Source organism: Chelonus insularis, unplaced genomic scaffold, assembly GCF_013357705.1.
Source record: "Chelonus insularis isolate UGA/USDA-ARS -01 unplaced genomic scaffold, ASM1335770v1 contig_111_pilon, whole genome shotgun sequence".
NCBI lineage: Eukaryota > Metazoa > Arthropoda > Insecta > Hymenoptera > Braconidae > Chelonus > Chelonus insularis.
In genome coordinates, this window is record NW_023276352.1 from 158558 (window position 1) to 179632 (window position 21075).

The window sequence follows — 21075 nt, forward strand, 5'->3', positions numbered from 1 at the left end:
ATGTCAACACCGTCACTGGCAGGCGCGCGCTTTTTCCTAACACTTAAGGATGATTTTACTGGGTTTCGACACGTATACTTTCTGAAGCATAAGTCAGATGTCTTTGAGAAATTCAAAGAGTACAATAATATGTTGACCAATAAGTTTGGACGGTCAATAAAAATCTTGAGATGTGATAATGGCAGAGAATACTGCAATTGAGAGATGAAACGGTACCTGAAAGTCAAAGGAATAAAGATGGAGAACACTGTTCCTTACATACCCCAACAAAATGGACAATAGTTAAACGTGTTCGAGCAATGATTCATGCCAAAAATATGTCGCTTGCATTTTGGACGGAAGCAGTGAACACGACAGTCTATGTTCTCAACAGGACAACCTCTTCGGTACATCCAGATAAGACACCATACGAAGCTTGGACGGGGAAGGAGATAAAAGTCTCACATTTAAGGGTTTTTAGTTCAGAAGCATTCATGCATATACCAAAGCAGTTCCGACGGAAGTTTGATCCGAAGGCAGAGAAAGTAATTTTTGTTGGCTATGAAGCCGATTCCTCAAACTACAGAGTGTATGATCCAAGTACGAGACGTGTGTCGGTAACTAGACACTAAGGGTTCCACGAGGATGTATCTAATGGGTCACTAATACTGAACAACCGCAATAGTGACGACACAATGCTGAAAAGCAAACATGAAGAAGAAGTGACAACACCGGTGAGTTGAGAAAAGAGAGACAGAAGAAGGACCTAGTCAAATACAAACGAGAAATGAGGCTCAAACTCAACCGGAAACCCAAAATGAAAACATTCTTTCACGATTAAGAAATAGAGCAACGATTCAACCCCCAAAAAGATTCGAGATTGATCTGGCAGAGTACAATGTACCTGCAACGTATCAGGAAGCTGTAAATGGTCCAGAAGCCAGCAACTGAAGAGAGGCAATTCAGGATGAATTAGAAGCACAAAAGAAAAATCAGACCTGGGTATTAGTACCAAGAAGTGATAAGAGGAAGCCCATAGACTCAAAATGGGTCTTCAAGGTTATTCAAGATACAGCGGGCAATATTCATCGATACAAAGCACGATTGTGTGCGAGAGGATTTCTTCAAGAAAAGGGTCTTGATTATACAGAGACGTTCTCTCCAGTCATAAGATACGACTCCCTGAGAGTTCTACTCGCTCTAGTGGCAGTACATGATTTGGAGATGATCCAGCTCGATGTCAAGACGGCGTTTCTCTACGGTGAGTTGAAAGAAGAAATTTTCATGGAGGTTCCAGTGACAGTGTGTAAATTGCAAAAGTCGTTGTATGGGTTAAAACAAGCTCCAATGATTGAATCGCTTCGACAGTCATTTGAAATCACACTAGATGATACAAGAAGTTTGGCTGGTTTACAAGTCGAGCGAAATCAGAAAACACACAGTGTATTTATTCATCAGAATGCCTACCCGAGTCGAAATATTGAACCTCTTTTCATGATATTTACTCCTATTTAAACCTAACATGATACTTTTTAATACTACAGCTGCTTATTTGAACCTTTAACTCCTTCTCAGTAAAATTATGCTCCTATTTACTTGTCCCCAAAGCCTTTATCATAAAGATAGGTTAAATAATAATTTTTATAATCAATATATATTTAATATTGCATAAAGAACTTTAATTTTTTTAAATACCTAATTAATAAGACATGTATAGTTACGTAAATGTAACTACTGGATAAATATTTCAAAAACAGTCATTTTTTGTTTATTCTAGCTTTTTTTTATTAATAGGTAATGAAACGTACATTTGACCGTCAAAATTCATATATATACCGTTCATAATGATGGCATCTACAGGAATAGCCTTAATATTGTTAGTTTCATGACAATTAGTTGAAAATTTAGAATTATTAAATGAGTGATGATTACCATTCACAACAAAAACATTATCACAATGAAATTCTTGTATAATAGAATAGTGTTGATGCAAACAGTTACGTATTCTAAGCCTGCATCTACAGTGAGAAAGTTTTACAAAACAATAGATTATTTCGATTTTATTTTGGCCATTTTCTGAATACTGTATAAATGAAGAGTTTGTTTGTAATGCTCTGGTGTACATTGCAGAAACATATAGTTTATCATTTTTTAAAAGCCTGTTATAATACAAAATTTGAGCGCTATGAAACAATATGTTACTATTTCGCATTGCATTTATTATAAAGTCTGGAATTTCCTCCAAATGCTTGTAAGTACCAACGCTATAACAATGTTTAGAAATTTTTTCTATTATTTTAACTTGTTTTTTTCTCATCATACAAAAACTACGAATTGGGCCATGTGGTAATTCTTCCATTAATTTAACCATTCTAATAAATTGGCTTTGAGACGTTGCAATTTGCGTATCGATATGCCATGTACCATGTATCAATTGTAATAGCTATCTGTTTAGATCTTCATATTCATAGCATTGATAAACCTATAAAGGACCTAAAACTCGCACACAGTTCGATAGATGTAATAATAAGTGTATGTTAAGTGAATAAAATTGGATACCATACATGACTTGAAACTCTCTGACAAATCTATGTAATAAATCATCGGCTATTTGTATTTGTAATTCTGTAATTTCATCAAAACTTAAAATGGCGACTCCAGTGACTAATAATAAATAATTTTCAAAATAATCTAACGCATTACACCTTCAAATATTGGAATGGAATAGTAAAAGAAAAAAATCTTTCACTTGGATGATTTCCAGTACAATAAATCGTGAACTGAGCGTGGCATTCAGTGTACCAAGTAAATGAGATGTTGTAAGGGCTTGATAAGAAGTTATCATAACACGCTCTGTACAACTGTCCATCGTAAATATCTGATATAATACCATCATGCTCTGGTCGACGAAAACGCAACTGAAGACGTTCGTAAAATCCTACTCTTGCATACATTTCATTTAATTGATTGACCAACGATAATTGAACAAAATAAAAATTTTTCGTTTGAGGACACACCAGACATATATCATTATTATTTGTCAAGCCTCGAGTACATGTAGAGGAGTAATAATGTTTAACCAAATCTGCTTCATCAGTAAGTCCAAAGAACTTTTTAAATTTGAACAAACTATTCTTCTCCAAATTTTCTGGTAAGCAGTAGAATTCTAATATTTTGATAATATCGGCAATACATGTCATTGTTAAGTTATGACTTAAAAGTAATGATAGAATAAGTAACATACTCTCTTTAACAGTAATTTGAGCATGATCATATAAGAGTTCATCCCAATCATTTATGGTAGAATTAATTTGTGGTCTATCTTGATTGTTTTCATCTTCCCCTTCTACTTCATCATCAGATTCATCTTCATGTAGTTCATACCCATAAATTATGTCTTCTTCGGAACTTGAGTCGATGTAAAGAAGTTCTTAAAAGTCTCTTCGAGAATTTCTGGACTGAGTTCATGAATAGTCTGACTATAATAAAAGGATTACATTAATTTTTTTAAGTTGCTCAGTATGTTTTAAATAAAAAATTACCTTTCTTTATTGCAATTATCATTTAGAGTAAGTTCCCTTAGTTGTTGTAATTGTAATGCTTCCTCTTCTTGTTGCTGTTCTCTTATTTCGTTCGTATTGCTATTAAACATAAACATACATGAAGTAATGATTATAATTACTCCACACATGATGAAAATAATATTTTTAAAAAAAGACACAAATTATATCAGTATTATCCTTTAACATATTAAACAGGCAAGAAAGATTTTTTGATTTTTCATTTCTTACTTATTCTTGAAGTAGTACCTATCTACATTATTAATCTGTTTATATTGATCACAATACAAAGAATGTAATATTCTCTTAGAACCATATAGAATAACAAAATACGAAAAAATATTATTGTGACTGTGACATTTTTAACTAACATTAAGGTTATGCAGATTTGTTTAGTATATTAATGACATGATATGTGATTAAGAATATACTTACCATGTATTGTTAATTAATATTTGATTATTGCTAATAGAATCAATTGGTTTGTAAGACATATTTTTAAATGCACTGAGTAAAATTTGTAAAAAGAATTATTTTAGCTCTGAAATTCCCGATGTCTTCTTTATAATTTAAATCATACAATAATAGTTGGAAAACACACTATATATGTATACATATATGTATATGTAGTTTTTGGTGACTGAGATCCTAAGTTCTTTCAGAAGAAATCTGGCGCTCAGAAACCACAGTTTAGCACAATGTCATAATACAATATATAGTTTACTTAATAGGCCATATTTCAGCATTAGAAATATAATGAAAATTTGAATTATGGTAAAAATCGATTCCATTTGGAATTGTCCAATTGTTATTTTGTACAGTTCATAAAATTTGTTTTAATTCATACTTGTATGTATTATAGATTATTTTGTTTCTAATGAACACGGCGAATCATCTGGACAACATACATCAAATTTTATCACGAGCTGTCATGAAATCTTATATGATTCTATGGACTATACGTCATGATAATTAAAACAAAAAATATAAGATTTGTTAGAACAAAGAAAATAAAATATAAATAATATTTATCATTATTAACCATATTATCATTGCGTTAATGTAAGTAAATAAATAACCTTTCAATTTACATCAATATGCATGGATACATTTTAGATATAAATTAGTTACTATAGTATACCATTACGTTATAATGAATTTTTACTAGTTTGTAATTATAGTTATCACATTAATTCATATAGTGGTACACTTATAATTGCAAACGAGTAAAAATTCATTTTTTTAGTGATTTTGACTAATTTACTTTCGAAAAGCATATATATTATAATAATACTATCAGTAACTAAATAGGATGTAAATCCTCAACGGAGATTGAAATTGAGGTCCTATTTTGCGCCTAAAGATGGACAAAAGGGAAATTTATGCCACTTTTAGGCTTTAAATAGAATCTTATTTTACACAGGATTCAGACCCATTATGATACTTTTAACTGCTCAACTATTGGGGAGAAAAAGGTCCAAATGAGGTTCAATATTTCGACTCGGGTATGTAAAAAGAATAATAGAGAAATTTGGTATGAAAGATGATAAGAGTGTGAGTGTGCCGGCAGACCCGAATGTAATTTTAATGCCAGTTGATGCTGACGAAAAAGTTCATAGCAATGTATCATATCGCGAAGCGGTTGGTTCTTTGATGTTCCTGGTGACTGTATCACGCCCGGACATAGCGTACTCTGTAAATGCAGTGAGTAGATTTCTCAATAATCATGATAACAGTCATTGGCAAGCTGTAAAACGAATATTCAGATATTTAATATGTACGAGCGAGCTAGGGATAGAGTATAGTATAGGAAAAGGTGATACACAACTGAAAGGGTTTACTGATGCCGATTACGTAGGGGATATAGAGACTCGCAGGTCAACTACGGGCTACGTTTTTGTGTTAGCAAATGGTGCAGTGACTTGGTCATCACAAGGGCAGAAACATGTGACGTTGAGTACCACTGGAGCAGAATACGTTGCAGCAGCAGCAGCAAGCGCCAAGGAAGCAGTGTGGCTTAGAAGGTTACTCAGAAATCTCGGGTGTCAGTGTGAAATAGCAACGATCTTGTTTATAGACAATCAGAGCGCTATAAAATTAGTGAAAAACCTAGTGTATCACAAGCGTACGAAACACGTAGATGTGGAATATCACTACATAAGAGAAAATGTTGAGAATAAAGAAATCTCAGTAGAATATGTTCCTACAAAACTGCAGTATGCAGATATCTTAACAAAGTGCCTATCTCGAGATCAGTTTGAATGCTTGCGAAACAATATTGGTACAAGCGAATTATCGTTGGAGTACTCAAACGGCGGAAGTGTTGATATTTGAGTTTTCGTACTCCAAGTAACTGTCAAATTCAAATGTGAAGTAATTTGGAGAGGGGCGAAGCTCATCAATACTCTGTATCAATGTATGAGTGATAAGCTCGTCCTTAGAGTAATTCAACAGTTTCGTAATGAATTAGTCTGAAAGATATAGTCGGTCTGCAAACAAGAAAGCTGTTGGTCAGCTATTATTCTATTTAGTAACTGTACTTTTCATTTTCTATTAATCAACATATTCCACTTGTTAATGTTACGTGTGTACTCTAAATTTTATTGAACGCCTTATTTAACTATTCCTTCGCCTTTCACATTAACCTTAACAAATAACTATTAATTACAAATCAACATCTGATCATTGTTGTGTATTGAAAAAGTATTTTTAAAGTATAATTACGGTATACTGTAATTTAAAAATCCCCCACCTCTCACTCTCCTACTATTTTTGAGATTCGAGTAATTAAAATAATTATTTTGTTAATCGAAGACTTATTTACGTCATCAAAGAATTCGAGAAGTCTAATGAAATTAATCGAAAAATCTAGATAAAGACATTTTGAAAATTATAACATCAATGAGAAGCATCATTACTAATAAAAAATGATACAAAAAGTGTATGATTGGATAATAAAAATAATCAGTCAATAATAAATCGAAAAAAAAATCAATTTTCCAAGAAAGTAAAATAAATAATTAAATAGTAATGATTTCGTGATATTTAATTAATAAAATGTTGTAAACATTTTTGAAGAGAATACATTTTTTTTCTTAGTTTAACATTTATATACCAAGACAAAGTAGTATATTTTTGTCTAATTCAGAATCAGTAAATACTCTTTTTATCGTTAACTTTTATAGAAACTTACTTCGAACCCTACTTAAAATTGCAACAAAATCACGTACTTGTGATAAAGATCAGTTATGAATTCTTAATAATTTTTTATGATATTTAAGTCACGTTATTTGGAATAGTGATTTGAGAAAGTCATCATTAGAGTACCTGTTTCATCTTTATCAGTTTCAATTTCCATATAATATTAACTACTTATATTAAATGTTAATTCCAAATACTTCAAAGTTATTTATTTACTTTAATTATTCACTTAAACAACCGTAAAGTAACTGTATATACCTCTCATTTATCAAATAAAAATTGTTTTGTTTAAAAACAGTGTTAATAAAAATTTTCAATCAATTATAATTATCTGATTGAACAATTAATTTTATTGGATGTTGATAAACATGGCTGAGAGTACAACTGAAACGAATGTCGAACAAGATAAAGTCAATGACTACGATGAAATATTTGATGATTTGATTGGAAACATCGACATTGAGGTACACTTGTTATTTTTAAATTAAGAAACATTTTTTTATTAAAATTTCTTTCCACTTAAACCGTAGTGTATAATTGAATAAGTTATTTTGAATTTTTAATTGTATTTCTGATAAACTAAATTTACTTTTTTAAATCTTTCTAATTATCTAACAAAAAAATGATATTTTTTCATTTTTCGGCAACACATATTTTTATTAAAGTACCAACAAATTCTCGCATTTTAAACTTGTAGCAATTTTATTCTAGAATTTTTGTTTTTTTAAAAAAACAGGGTATCAGTAGCAGCACAAGTGAAATTTTACAAACGGATGCAGTAAATGACAACTTTCTAACCTTACTTGATCAATACTGCAACGAAACGCTCACTAATTCCTTGACATCATCAACCGAGGATAATTTCCAGATCGACAATCCGGTATATGACCTCCAATCAGCATCATTCGATATTAACACCGACAATGTTCAGTTCACTGACAAGCTTCCTCAAATATTTATTATCAATCAATCCCACCAGAACATCAACTCAAATGTAGAGATAAAAAATCTAACTCAGTACATTTCTAACTTTAATAACAAAAGTGCGATGTGTTCATCAATTTCATCAAATCAAAGCTTTTTAGATTTATCATCAAAACCTCATTTGGCTACCAGTGGAGACTTAAAGCCAGCAGGAGAACGTAGGAGTTATCGGAGTTCGATGTTTTTATTGAACCAATGTGATCAAACCAAGAAAAAGGACGAGAACTTTTACCACAAATTAGTATCACTGCTTGATGAAGAAGACATTAATAAGCTAACTGGAGAAATGTATACTTTAGAGTACTACCGATCATGCAATAAATTGTTGGCAACCAAGTCTCGACCATTAGCAAATTTACGGCATAAAAATAAAGAAGCTGAGAAAAAACACAAAGATTTGGTTGACTTGAATAAAAAATGCCGAAGCATTATACGCAAGTTTAAAAATGGACCATTCACTATTGACACTTTATTCAAATGGAATGAACAACGTTCAATGGATGGTCCAATGAGCTGTTCAATATGTCGTTGCAATAAGTTCTTTAAACGTCCTGGTTCAATAGCCAACCATATTTACAGAGTACATGAAAAAATTTTACAAGAAGCACTGGAAACTGGTGAATTAAGTAATGTTATAAGAGATCGTGATAAACCGAAACCTTCGAATAACAGTAGGTTTCATTTGTATCAACAACTTGGTACATTACCAGTCACTCAAATGAGAACTTCATATCCAACAACCAAAGTGGACTTATCTATAAATCAATTTAACGGAAGAAATAGTTATCAGTTCAACCATTTGTCACCACACACAATTACAAAGCAATAGCATTTTGGACACTGAATTATTGGTTTTCCATAACTATAGTTATTCCATAACTAATTAGGTCTGTTAAAATGAAATAAGTAGTAGATGAACCGGGTAAGGTTTTCGCAAGAGCTGTTACTTAGGAGGGGGAGGGGACAACATACGTAAGTCTGCTGCCAGTCTTACGTTGATTTGGCTACTGGTTAATATTAACACATATATGAAATTCACTCTTATTAACATTTTCACCGACTTTTGAACTACGTTATTTCCTACTTCCACCATTTTTGGGATAAAACATGAAATACGAAAGCGAAGACTTTACTATTCTCCTTCTATTTACAGATCTTGCTTGCTTAGAAAAGAAGGTACCCTAGTAGCCATTAAGAAACAGACTGCCGTCAGACTTACGTATGTTGCTGTCTTTTGGTTTCCTAACGTAAGATCAACATAAAATCAACGTCAGACGTCAGATGCTGCCGCAGAAAGAAAACAGACATACGTAAGTCTGTCGACAATTCTAATGACAGATCTTGGCTACTAGGGTAGGATTAAGGGTCACTTTTTGTTTTCATTAAATTATATTTCACTATGTTAAATTATTATTAATTGTCACTTTTCGAAGTTTCTGTTTAATGCCAAGAAGTTATTTTTTAATATATTTGTGGGTTAGCTGATGGAAGACGCACCGTGTTTGCATAATAAACGAATAGACCATTATCCTACCTTCTTCTGTTTAAAACTTACAGATATCTTAATAAGATATCGGCCTTCGTTAGAATTTTTCAGAATAAAATAGTTAAACATTATTGGACGAAGAAAATTGTAAAATAAATAATCAACTTTTTGAAAAGATTTATAACGCAGAGAAAAACTTCAAGCTAAGTACGATATGATGACTGGAGTGTAAAACTGCCCGACCCGAAGGTGAGAATAACAAATATAGTTCAGTCACTATATTTTGAGAAAGAGCGAGAATTGAAAGTCCATTGAACATTAACCAATTTTGTTCGTTAGATTGTTTTTAGTGACGGCAGACATCAGTATGAATTTGTGAACACATGGCAAAATGTGTTGTTCTTTGTATTAAATATCTGGAAAAAACGCATCGGAGATCGAGACATGATAAGTGCAATTTTTAGAGCTTTTCACGAGCAAAACAATGAGATCAGCTTTAACTCTCTACGACCAATGGTTCTCGAGATATTGTTCTATTTTTGAGATATTAATTGTTTATGTCAACAGTCCCACTGTTTTTTAAACAATTAATCGTAGCTCATCATCAAATGAATTTTTTGAATTTTTTTTTTTAATCGGAAGCTACATTCATGCCAAATATATAAAACAACTTAGCATTGATGAAGTATCATAACTTGTTTGAATAAAAAATAAAAAATGAAAATTCAAAAAATTTGTCATAATAAATGTTTTTTTTTTTTTTTTATTCAAAAAAGTAATGATCCAAAACAACCTTATCAACAAAATCGGTTAATGTTCGATGAACATTCACTTTTCAGAGCACCTTGACTAGACTAACATCTGAGTAAAGATTGTACTTTGCTTTCTCGATCAACATATCATCGTACAGAATCAAAATCTGTTCTCAGTTTTAAGATTAAAAAAGTAATGTTCTTTTTCTCACAAAACAAGACAACACCCGTCTATAGGCATGTGCACAAACGATTTTTTGTCTTTTAATTTGGGATAGAACACGTCGCTTTACGGCCTAAAATCAGAGTGCAAACTTTAACTTTAACTTTAAGTAAAGATAAAAAGGAAAATTTTAATCACAAAAATAAGCCTACTTCAAAGAGAAAAAGAGCAGAGAATAATTTTCTTTTTTTTCTTGAATAATTATATTAGAGACGTATACAAAGAAATACGAGATAATTTAATCATTAACTCTGTTTAAAATTTTTAAAGAATTATGTACAGAGAAATGTTTCCATTTTACTTTAATCAAAATGTAACAAAAAATTTTTTAATCAAAGTAGCTGAAGTAATGGAAGACTTATTTAATATAAAAATTAGAATGAAAAATATCGATAAAATAGCTGAAAAATGGCTTAACGAACCTGCATTATATAAATCTACATTTACTGTTTATAACAAAAGTATATACGGTTTCAGTTATGACGTAACAATAACACAAAATGGCAACATTGACAAAAATTATGGAATAGAGGATTATGAAGTAACTGAATGGGATGAAGTACTTAATGATATAAACATAGTAACAAAAAATAGTTATTTCGGTGCTGTCATTCAGTTATTCCATACCCAATGGAGCAGAGTGCCAGGAATATATTATTTACTTGCTTGTTTTTACGAGTGGGGTGCTTTCATTGTTGCTGAAAACACTACCGCCAAACCGAATTTAAGTAATATTGGTTTCATGTCTTCCCAATTCGGGCCGATTTTGGTATACAGTTTCCGAGAAATATTTGACAAATCATTAAGATATGTTCGCATAATGCCAAATATTCCTGGTAAAGATGAGTCGGTAGTGAATTTAAATGAACAGCGAATTGTAGTTTGCTTCCCTTTCAGCAAAGAAATGGATATAGTCGACGGTGAATGGAGAAGTTTAGCAAACTTTTAATTTAGGTTTGCGATTGACATATTTTTTTCCAAATCAGTAATCATCTAGATTAATTTGTTCAATTAGTGACAACAATAAGCATGGAGTACTGGTGAAATAAAGCCTTCTCGTGAAAAACGAGTTTATATATGGCCATGTCTGATCAGATCCGTATTATGAGACTGTTCATATCTGAAAATTAAAAAAAAATCAAATCTGAACTCGTTTTTCACGAGTTCATATAATTCACTACCAAAATATGATATTCTTAAACCAGAGGTTTAAAAGGTTTTTCTTCAATTGGCTGTGAATTTAAGTAAAATACAACGTGTTTCTCCTTATCTTGGAGCCAACTAGTAAAATTTGATAAAAAAATTTCCACTTTATTGGGGAATATTTGTTGGTGCGAATTCTAATAGCTGCATCATTCGTTAAATCAACTCTAAAAGTAGTATACGCATTGTTTAATTTTTGTCATTACTTATAATTTACAAAAACTGCTTCAAACAATTAACTTGAGTAGCAATGAAGTAGAATCTTTTATAACGAACCTTATTTTATTACTACGCAAGTTAAGTGTTTGAGAAGTTTATACTTGAATACGTGCCTTCACTGTAAATCCCAGTTTTCCAAAATGCATTATTTTAATGCGGATAAGTGTGTTAAATATGACGTCACTCATTTGATTAACATTATAGTCACTTTTTACACACTTAGATCTGCGTTAAAAGTGACTACAATGCTAATCAAATAGGTGACGTCATATTTAACACACTTATCCAAATTAAAATAATGCATTTTGGAAAACTGAGATTTACAGTGCTCCTCTCAGACTTTTAAAACCTTTTAAAGTCCTCTCAATGACATATCTACACGGAAAAAATTTTCTAGGAATTTTTACTAGTCAATTTAGAGTAAATTTTACTGGCCAAAAAAATTAAAAATCAAAATTTTTTTGGCATAGTAAAGTAAAAACATCTGAAAGTATAAAATAATCCTTTGATGTAGGTATAATTATATTTAATTGATGAATTGAATAAAAAGTAAATTTCTGAATTTATAAATTTTGTTCTAGGAATTTTTACCAGCCAAACTAGTACTTTTTCCTAAGTTTTTTAACTATTGTTACTGCAAAAATTGTTAATTTTTAATTTTTTTGGCTAGTAAAATTTACTCTGAATTGACTAGTAAAAATTCCTAGGAAATTTTTTCCGTGTACCATCTCCATTCGAAGGGTTAACTATACTAGTGCCTAAAACAGTGAAATAAAAGCAATTGCCCTCACAATTTATCACTGATCTGATGGTTTTGTATAATGTACTATTTTCTTCCCTCTATAGATAAGTTGATGTGAATTGTTAAAAAAAGAAAATTCACCAGTGACTACGTGATTTTCCAATTATTATCCTGTAAACTTTTATAAATCTATTTATATCGTATTCATACATCAATTAAATTTATTTAATCATGGATTTTTTTTCCAGCAAAAGATTTCAAAAATTCACTTTTTTTTATAAACATCGACAGATATTGGGTCGAGGCAGATAGAGTTAATAAAATGCTTACGACCTCGGTGTACAGTATTAGGATAATAGTGGCATATATAGATACCACGATTATCAACTAATTCATATATAACGGGCCTATGGTCAGACAATGAAGCGTTTTTAGATTCTACGACAATTCTCGTTGGTTTCAGTTTCTGAATAAATTTTAAAAAATGTTCTAAGACACTTTAAGAGTCGCAATTGTCAATATTAAATATTTTTATAAAATAAATAACTAACGAATTTTTTCAATATTTTTCATCAGCAATGATATTTAATAAATTAGTAGCTCATAATTATTATGCAATTATAGCATTTGTGATGATCATTAAGGTATCTTTCTTCCACAAAACTATATAGAAAACATTGAAGCTTAAATAATTGTGAGCTGAACAATTAATTACAGAAAATTATTAATGTAATTAATTATATCACTATTTCATATCAATCAAAAGTATAACATTTATTATTTCAGTCACGTAAATGTTTGGCAATATATCTCTACATCAGTAGAACCCTTACTGAAATATATTAAACATCCATAATAATAAAAGTAAATATAAATATTTCTATTTTCAATTTTCATAATTTTTGATTAAAAATTTACGCAAAAATTAACTCTATCAGCTTTATTAACTTCGCATTAGGAAGTGATTGTAATAGGGTCGATTTTTGAAATTTGTAATTTTATCATATCTTTACGTTTTGAGACATTTGAAAGCAATGCTTATATATATTAGAAGGTTTAAACATCAATGTATGTATGTACGTGCGTGTGTCAGGTTTTTTTTCGCTTTCGATATCTCGAGAACTACTAAAGATATCGACTTCAGACAATTTTTATTTTAAAGATAATACAATGAAAAAGATCTGAAAGAAGTTTATACAAGTTCGGTCCAGCCGTTGTTTTTTTTTATTATAAAAAGAGTGTAAAATAAGTTGAGTAAAAAAGTCATTTGAAATAGATTCTAATTATTATTAGATCATTAACATTGTTGACATCTGAATTCAACATAATATAGTGATCAATAACTTCATATAGCTCTAGACAGTTATGTGTTGTTTATAACAACAGTTATTTTTTATAAACAAAAAAATGACAAAATTACGGGAATCTGTCTTTTCAAGTTGAATGTATATTTTTATCATGCACACGCAATCCCTTCTAATTACCTCAGTATGTATTCTGTAATACTATAAGTATTTTATCATTTTCGTGCAATACGAATTTACTCGAAAAGATATGTGTGTTATTATAATTAATATAATACTGAGTATAGATCGAGATAAGAATTGGAAATAATTCTTTTCAAAGATACACGAGAAAATTGTATTATGGCTGATCAAGATAAGACTAAATTCTTCTATAAAATAAATCTATTCAATTCTTTGCATTATAAAGTAATTTCTCAAGTTATTTATAGAATTGTCAACATATTTTTTCTTTTCAAAATCGTCACATTTCTCCATCAATATGATACATAGAAGAATACGGGGCAAGATGACTTTTTCGATTTTTGGTAACTTAGTGAAGCAAAACGGATCCTCCAAAGCTGTTAATACGAGAGTAAACATTGAGTTGAAAATATGATTATCACTCAAATTACATTATTATATGTATAAATCATTTCAAAATTCAAAAAGGCGTCTTGCCCCATAGATCCGTCTTGCTCCGTATTCCGCTATTATTTTTCATAAAAGGCGGTAAGTAATTATAAAATAACAATCAAGATGTTTATTAATTTTAAAATAATAGCTTCTAAAGTTAGTATATAGTGTCTGGTCAGCTCTAGTCTCAGTCACAAACTGAACAAACTATTTGTGATAGTCACATGATCCGATAAATTGAAAGTACAATGTTACAAGGTTTTTTTAATTATCTTCATTTTTACTTTTTTTAATTTATTCAAGCTTAGTTAACATAATTATGCATTAAAGGGAATTGGTCACATATCAATATCATTTAAATTCGAAATATGCGAGACAAAAATTGATAATGAACATATCATACATATGTACATGTGTCCACACACGCAGAGAAATGTATAGTAAAAATTACCCTGAATTTTATAGTAATTTGGTGACACTGCAGGGTGAGGGTAAAAATTACTATACATATTATAAAAATTACTGTGCACATTGTGAAATTACTAAACTGCATAGTAATTTTTACTCTAATTTTATCTTAAAAATTCAAACTGTCGATCGATAAATGGAAGGAGTATTTTTCGTATTGGCACACCAATAACTTAGGTGATCAGTTGTTTTTATTTCATACTTGAGTAAAATCTACAGAACTCTGAAGTAAACAAAACCGATGACTGAATTCTAGGAAACCTGCGGTCATCATATGTTTATATTACTTTGCCTGTGAGTAAATCTGACTCTACAAGAAAGTAATTTCTACATAACAGATTCAATAAATGAACTTGAAAACTCTTTAACATTTCTGACGAGGAAATGTAGCATTGTTTCAATGTCAAAATTACACAAAATCAATGTAATAACACGATAAAGAAGTGACATAAATCTACATGTAATTTTTAATTAGGTCTACAATAGTTTGAACACAAATAACATGTAGTCTTTACTTAAAATTATGTAAAAATTACTTTAAAAAATCGACATAACTTTTTATGCAAAATCTACCACATGATTTTTCTCCGTGCATCAAAGTTGCATAATTTTTTTTTATTAGAATAAAAATTGAAGTTTGTACATTAACAAACTATGATTATACTCTTAGTTTTAACATCTCTTTGAGTTTTTCCACATTTACTTTACGAATTTTTATCGTACTTAGAATTCATAATTTAGAATCAGATGGAAGATCATTAGCGTTGAAAATTTATTCAAAAAAAAACTTTACTATATGCTTACGTGACAATTTTTAATTTATTCAAAAAAATAAGGTAAATTTGATTATAGTAGCTAGCTGCGTGTATCCTCGTGCCTTTCTAAAGGCGCGAGAATATCACGTCCCAAGTAACGCCGTCACTAGAAGTACAGTCATTTTCAGAGTTATGCCCTATAAGACGAAGTACTCAAATAAAATGTCCTTCTCAGGACAGGGAAATAAGGATTGTAGTGGCTAGCTGTCCTTATATTGGATTGAAATATTTATGAAATTTACTTCATAAAAGTATAAAATAAAGTTGTACATACCTTATTTTTTCTCCGTATACACTGTTTCACAGTTCTTACTAATTCATTTTTAGAGAATAATGTACTTAGACCCAACTCAAACTCATACCTTTACTTAGGATAAATATAATCGCATATAATAGTAATGACCTCTGACCTACACTCTAGCTAGGTTCATCTTTACCTTCCAACATTTTTGTACATAATTTCTTCCCTATATAGATTTTTATTACATAATTACTTTTACTTTCCAGTTGACTAAACAATTTTTAACACATTTTACAAACATTTACTACTGCTATCATACAATATGAACATTTTTTCATTTTTTTTCAAATTAACTAAAAGAAAGGGGTAAGAGTAAAAAAGGTGTTTTAGCATTCGGTGGTTCAATTACCTTGTTTTTTACGATAACGTTCATTTTCATAATTTACTTTATTTATCCTTTTCCTTCCTCAATTAAAGAAAATAGTATATTACAAAGCTTGGCCTCGGGCATCATGGTGTACAGTGCAAGAATTTCAAATTTTCTCCCCGTGTAGTGTATACGATTTTTCTTCATATCCGATCAAAAGTCCGAAAAAAATCATATTCATTACGTTTTAAAATTAAAATTCATGCCTGCTCTGACATTTGCGGCACGAGCAAAGTGAGTGTTATATAACAATTGCAATTGTTGATCGGAGGCAGGCATCAAATTAATAAGAAATCAATCCGAATATAGTGGAGAAAATAATTTACTTAAATAAAAAAATTTCTTAAGCTAAAGATTAAAATTAACATAAATCACTAACAATAACGATTTAAATTAGAGATTTTACATAGAAAAGAAACATATCATCTATAATCAAATAAAGAAAACTCCAATTCAACATATGCCTCCCTGTGAATCGTTGTAGACAAATATTTTCCTATTACAGTCGAAGCTCGTTAGTGTTACACTCCCGTTAGTGTTGACCGGATAATTTCGCTAGTGTTGCTCGTCTTTCGCCCCACTCCGATCTCTGTAATAACCAATGAAATCTTGCGTGAGTAGCGCGTATTTTAAATTCAATTGACACTATAGTTAACATATACATATGTTAAATACAGGTTTCTACATAAGCCGTTTCTAAATTGTGTTTGGATACTGAACGGAATCAACGAAGGACGCTTAATGACAAAAAACTAACGTCACTTAGAGCAATAAAAGTTACATAATGTTTTGGAGCGACAAAAAAAATTTTTTACTCCCAAGTACAGCTCTGCCCATGGACGAATGTTTAGCTTTTTGACGTGAAATTAGAAGGACTTTCGGCCGAGATGCAAAGAAAAAATATTATTTATAATAAATTTTGTAAGCTAAAAATTTAATATCGAATACTTTCCGTGTGAGTCAATCTCTATGTCATATGAACCTATAAGATCATATATGACCAAATATGTTACTTTTTTTTGTCATATATGTTACGTATACGATCTTATACGCTCCATATACAATTCATATAAAATAGTATATGTCTCATATAAGATTATGTATGTTTCATACATGAACTATATGAGGCCAATTCCCCATATACGATTATACGAGAAAATTTTTTTCCGGGAAGTCATTAAGAATAATTTAATATAATATATAATATATAATAATATATAATATAATATATATAATATATAATATATAATAAAAATAATATAAAATATAATATATAATAATAAAATAAATTAAGAATAATATACTATTAGTTTTAACCAAATATCCAAAAAATTCTCATCGCATAATAAGTCAAATTGATTCCCAATTATCTTTTACTTCATGTGCTTCACAGTTTTTTTGTTATTAAAAAAAATAATGACGATACCAATATCTTCAGTGGTTATCAAAATATTGAAAATAGATAAAAACCTGACATGCATCTGTTCATCTTTAACCCTTCGTTAGTCGCGTCAAAATTTCTTCCTAGTTTGGTCGCGCCGCGGGGAATCGCCGCAATGTTAAAATTAATGCGACGGTGCCACATTATAAGCAACATTTTGGCGCTTATTTTAAATTAGTTTATTAAAACTATCATACATGATTGGAGCGCCTCTTACCGGATTCAACATTTGGCAACAGCGCTCATAAAATTTTCCTGTCTTGTTTGGTCGCGTAGTGAGGGAATCGCCGCAATCGACTCATTTTGGATAATAAAAATTGAATTATTTAATAAATATGAGTTATTAAAAATGTTTTGACGGGTCCACTCGATTCTAAAAAGTGTAATTTAGGAATATATCGGTGCATTTGTATTGATGACATTTAGTTGCATGATAATTATACAATTACTAAAAAGTGCGGCGATTCCCTCATAGCGCGACCAACGAAGGGTTAAATGTTATTACATGTTTTAAAATGACATAAAATGTAAAAATATTACAAAATACGAATTAAAAAAACCGACCGTACTACAATAGCTTTCTAATTGAGAGCTAATTAATAAAATTTTAATAAATTAAAAAAATCGAATACTCGAGTGAACGAACGACATGTTCAATATAGTTATACATTGCCAATATATAGATGTACGAAGCCTACCGTTAATTTACTGGTACATTGACCCTAACGTAATCTTTATCTCAATTTAGCCAAGCAGAGCAAGACTGAGCCTATTACATTACAACTTAATCACCACTCCCTTGTTTCAAAAATTTTTCACAAAACAAAAATCACACTAAAACTCCGAGTCTCAATTGTCAAATTGATTGCAATGAATTGTCTAGAAATCGATAAATAAATAAATACGATTCAAGTCAAGTAATCACGTAATATTTCTAAGAAACTAGAGCTAATGATACATCCAAGTGCAACATTATGCAATTATCTTCAATTTCACATATGAACAATAACTTTAAAAATCATTGATTTATTGACAATTAATAATTAAATAATGAACATGATAAATTAAAATTATTAATAATTATTTTATTTATTTGTTCATTTAAAATGGAATTTTTTAAATTATTATATTTAAGATATTGTCAAGGATTTAAATAGTTTTTTACGTAAATATGAAATCAATATCATAAATAATGATAAATTATTATAATATTTCCTAGAAAAGCAATGAATTGACGTAAAAAATTATTTTCACACTAGGAAAATTAGGGATTTAATCAATTAGATGATGTTAAATAAGTGAAAGAGTTAATAATTATTTGTCGATAAAATATTTGTAACTGCTGACATCAGAACCACACGTAATATTTGACCCAATTATTATAAAAAAAATACAATAATCATTGTTGCAAAATACTGGACATTCTCCTTACAGAAGTAATAAATTTTCCAACAAAACCTTTGTAACAATGATTATAAAATTTTTTTATAATTTCCTATTAATCAGATATCGATAGAAAAAAAGCCAACATCGATGCCCTTTTTATATTCAAGGTTTCAATAATAAGCTAAATATCTAATGTATGCATGAACACAAGGATAAACAATTATATTGAAATTATATATATTTTTATACTTCTAAATCAAACTCAATCTTTTAAACCGTCCTTCTCTTTGCAATCCTTGAATTTTTTCAATGTTAATTAAGTGCAGTATATAATTGCGGCATGTGAATGGCTTTAAAATAAAGAAAAAAAACGCTAGTGAACAATAATAATCTAATAGTCATGTAAATGGATTTGTGTTCATATAACACAATGTAAAAAGTTTTCTTCACTAATAAGATCATGTATAGATAAACTTGAGTTAATACAAAATAGCCATAGAAGCATTAATTATTATCTTGATTGCGTAATTAGTCGGAAGTGAATTTTTTAACGTTGAGAAAATTGAAAATAAAATAAATACTAGTATCAGACTCACTTGGAGATTGTTAAAGTGTGGTGGTTCTTAAGTAAACAATAATCTGCACGTTTAATAATTTTTTATTATTTTTTAAATATCAATTATGTTGATAAACTTTCAATTATTGTTAATAACTAATAAATAAGTAAGACAATTCATTTTTTTTTCTTCTATTTGAAAAAAAAGTTTTTTTGTAAGTGGTTTAGTTGTGATGGGCACTAGAAAGTATGTTAATCCCAATCCGAGGGAAAAGTCGAATTTTTTTGCAGTATTGTTTTGGACTTGGACATATAAGATATTTAAGACAGGGTATACTAAAGATTTAGGTCCTGAAGATTTATTTTATCCACTGAACCAAGATCGTTCAGATGTTCTTGGAGATCGATTAGAAAGGTAAATCAAATATTTGGTGAAAAATAATTTTTTTTTATGATTGTTAATGAAATTCTAGAAAAATTCGCAATATATTTTATTATTCACCGAAAATGATTAAATGAAAATTTTCATTATTTTCTGTTGTTTAATTTAAAAAACATTCGTTTTCATTTCTAAAAGTAGTAGAATAAAATTTATTATATTTTATATTTTATCTAGAATAGAAGTATTTTTTACGTTAATTAAAAAAATCTGTAAAGAGTTCCAAAAATTCTAAATATTTTGTTATTAAGACGAAATTATCGAATAAAAACTTTTTTCTTGTTTTGTTTGTTTTCATTTAATTTGAAAGACGTTTTTCATGATCATTAAAAAATTTACAGAATGATTTCTAAAATAATTGTAGGAAAAATATTCTAGGTATTTCTCCTTTGTTCAAAAATGTTAAATTTTAAACAATAACATTTTTTTTAATTTAATTTTCTTTTTTAAAACTTTTACAATTTTCAGAATGTTAAAAAAATTATAGAATATTACTAAAAATAGTTATGGTACAAACTCTTAAAGCTCTAAAAATTTTTTCATTTAAAATATCAACATTAATTATAATTAACGGCTTAATTAATCATTCAAAATAAATATATATTATATGTTCTCAGAACATTGTTACTTAAAAATTATTGAATATTCATTAACAAGAAATAATAATCTAATTAATTCATCACCTAGAGAATGGTATCAAGAATTAGAAACAAAAAAGAGATCTAAAGGACAACCAAGTTTTTTTGCAACAATTATTCGTTGTTTTATGTGGGAATTTATACTTTATGGTATTCTTCATGCATTTAACGAGTTTATCCTTAGGTAAATAAAAATCAAAACTTAACAGAATTTCTTAAAAAAGGGAAAATAATGGAATAATTCTAATGATAATTTTTTCTCTTAGATTAGGAGCACCGATACTTCTAGGAAGACTTTTAAGATACTTTCGAGAAAACAGTGGAACAAATTACCATGAAGCACTGATATACGCTGCAGGAATAAGTTTAGCGATAGGAATGAATGCAATTACCATG

The 21075-nt window shown here is 29.5% G+C and overlaps 2 protein-coding genes and 1 pseudogene across 2 annotated transcripts; 2 read left to right on the forward strand and 1 right to left on the reverse strand.

The window, feature by feature from the left end:
- Positions 1–1747: 1747 nt before the first annotated feature.
- Positions 1748–3179, reverse strand: LOC118070460 (uncharacterized; annotated as a pseudogene).
- Positions 3180–6846: 3667 nt separating this feature from the next.
- LOC118069263 (uncharacterized) lies at positions 6847–10404 on the forward strand. The gene is made up of 2 exons (XM_035087282.1): positions 6847–7204; positions 7477–10404. Exons 1-2 carry the CDS (start codon positions 7097–7099, stop codon positions 8551–8553), a joined length of 1185 nt encoding a protein of 394 aa, XP_034943173.1. The 5' UTR covers positions 6847–7096; the 3' UTR covers positions 8554–10404.
- Positions 10405–10410: 6 nt separating this feature from the next.
- Positions 10411–11586, forward strand: LOC118069332 (uncharacterized). Its single transcript, XM_035087411.1, has one exon. The coding sequence runs from the start codon at positions 10460–10462 to the stop codon at positions 11132–11134; it is 675 nt and encodes a 224-aa protein (XP_034943302.1). The 5' UTR covers positions 10411–10459; the 3' UTR covers positions 11135–11586.
- Positions 11587–21075: the final 9489 nt, after the last annotated feature.

Bases quoted from the DNA above. Each gene is read 5' to 3' on its own strand.
- LOC118069263 (XM_035087282.1), top strand. From the start codon at position 7,097: ATGTTGATAAACATGGCTGAGAGTACAACTGAAACGAATGTCGAACAA. The intron at 7,205-7,476 runs GTACACTTGTTA...TTAAAAAAACAG, and splicing joins TTGGAAACATCGACATTGAG to GGTATCAGTAGCAGCACAAG.
- LOC118069332 (XM_035087411.1), top strand. From the start codon at position 10,460: ATGTACAGAGAAATGTTTCCATTTTACTTTAATCAAAATGTAACAAAA.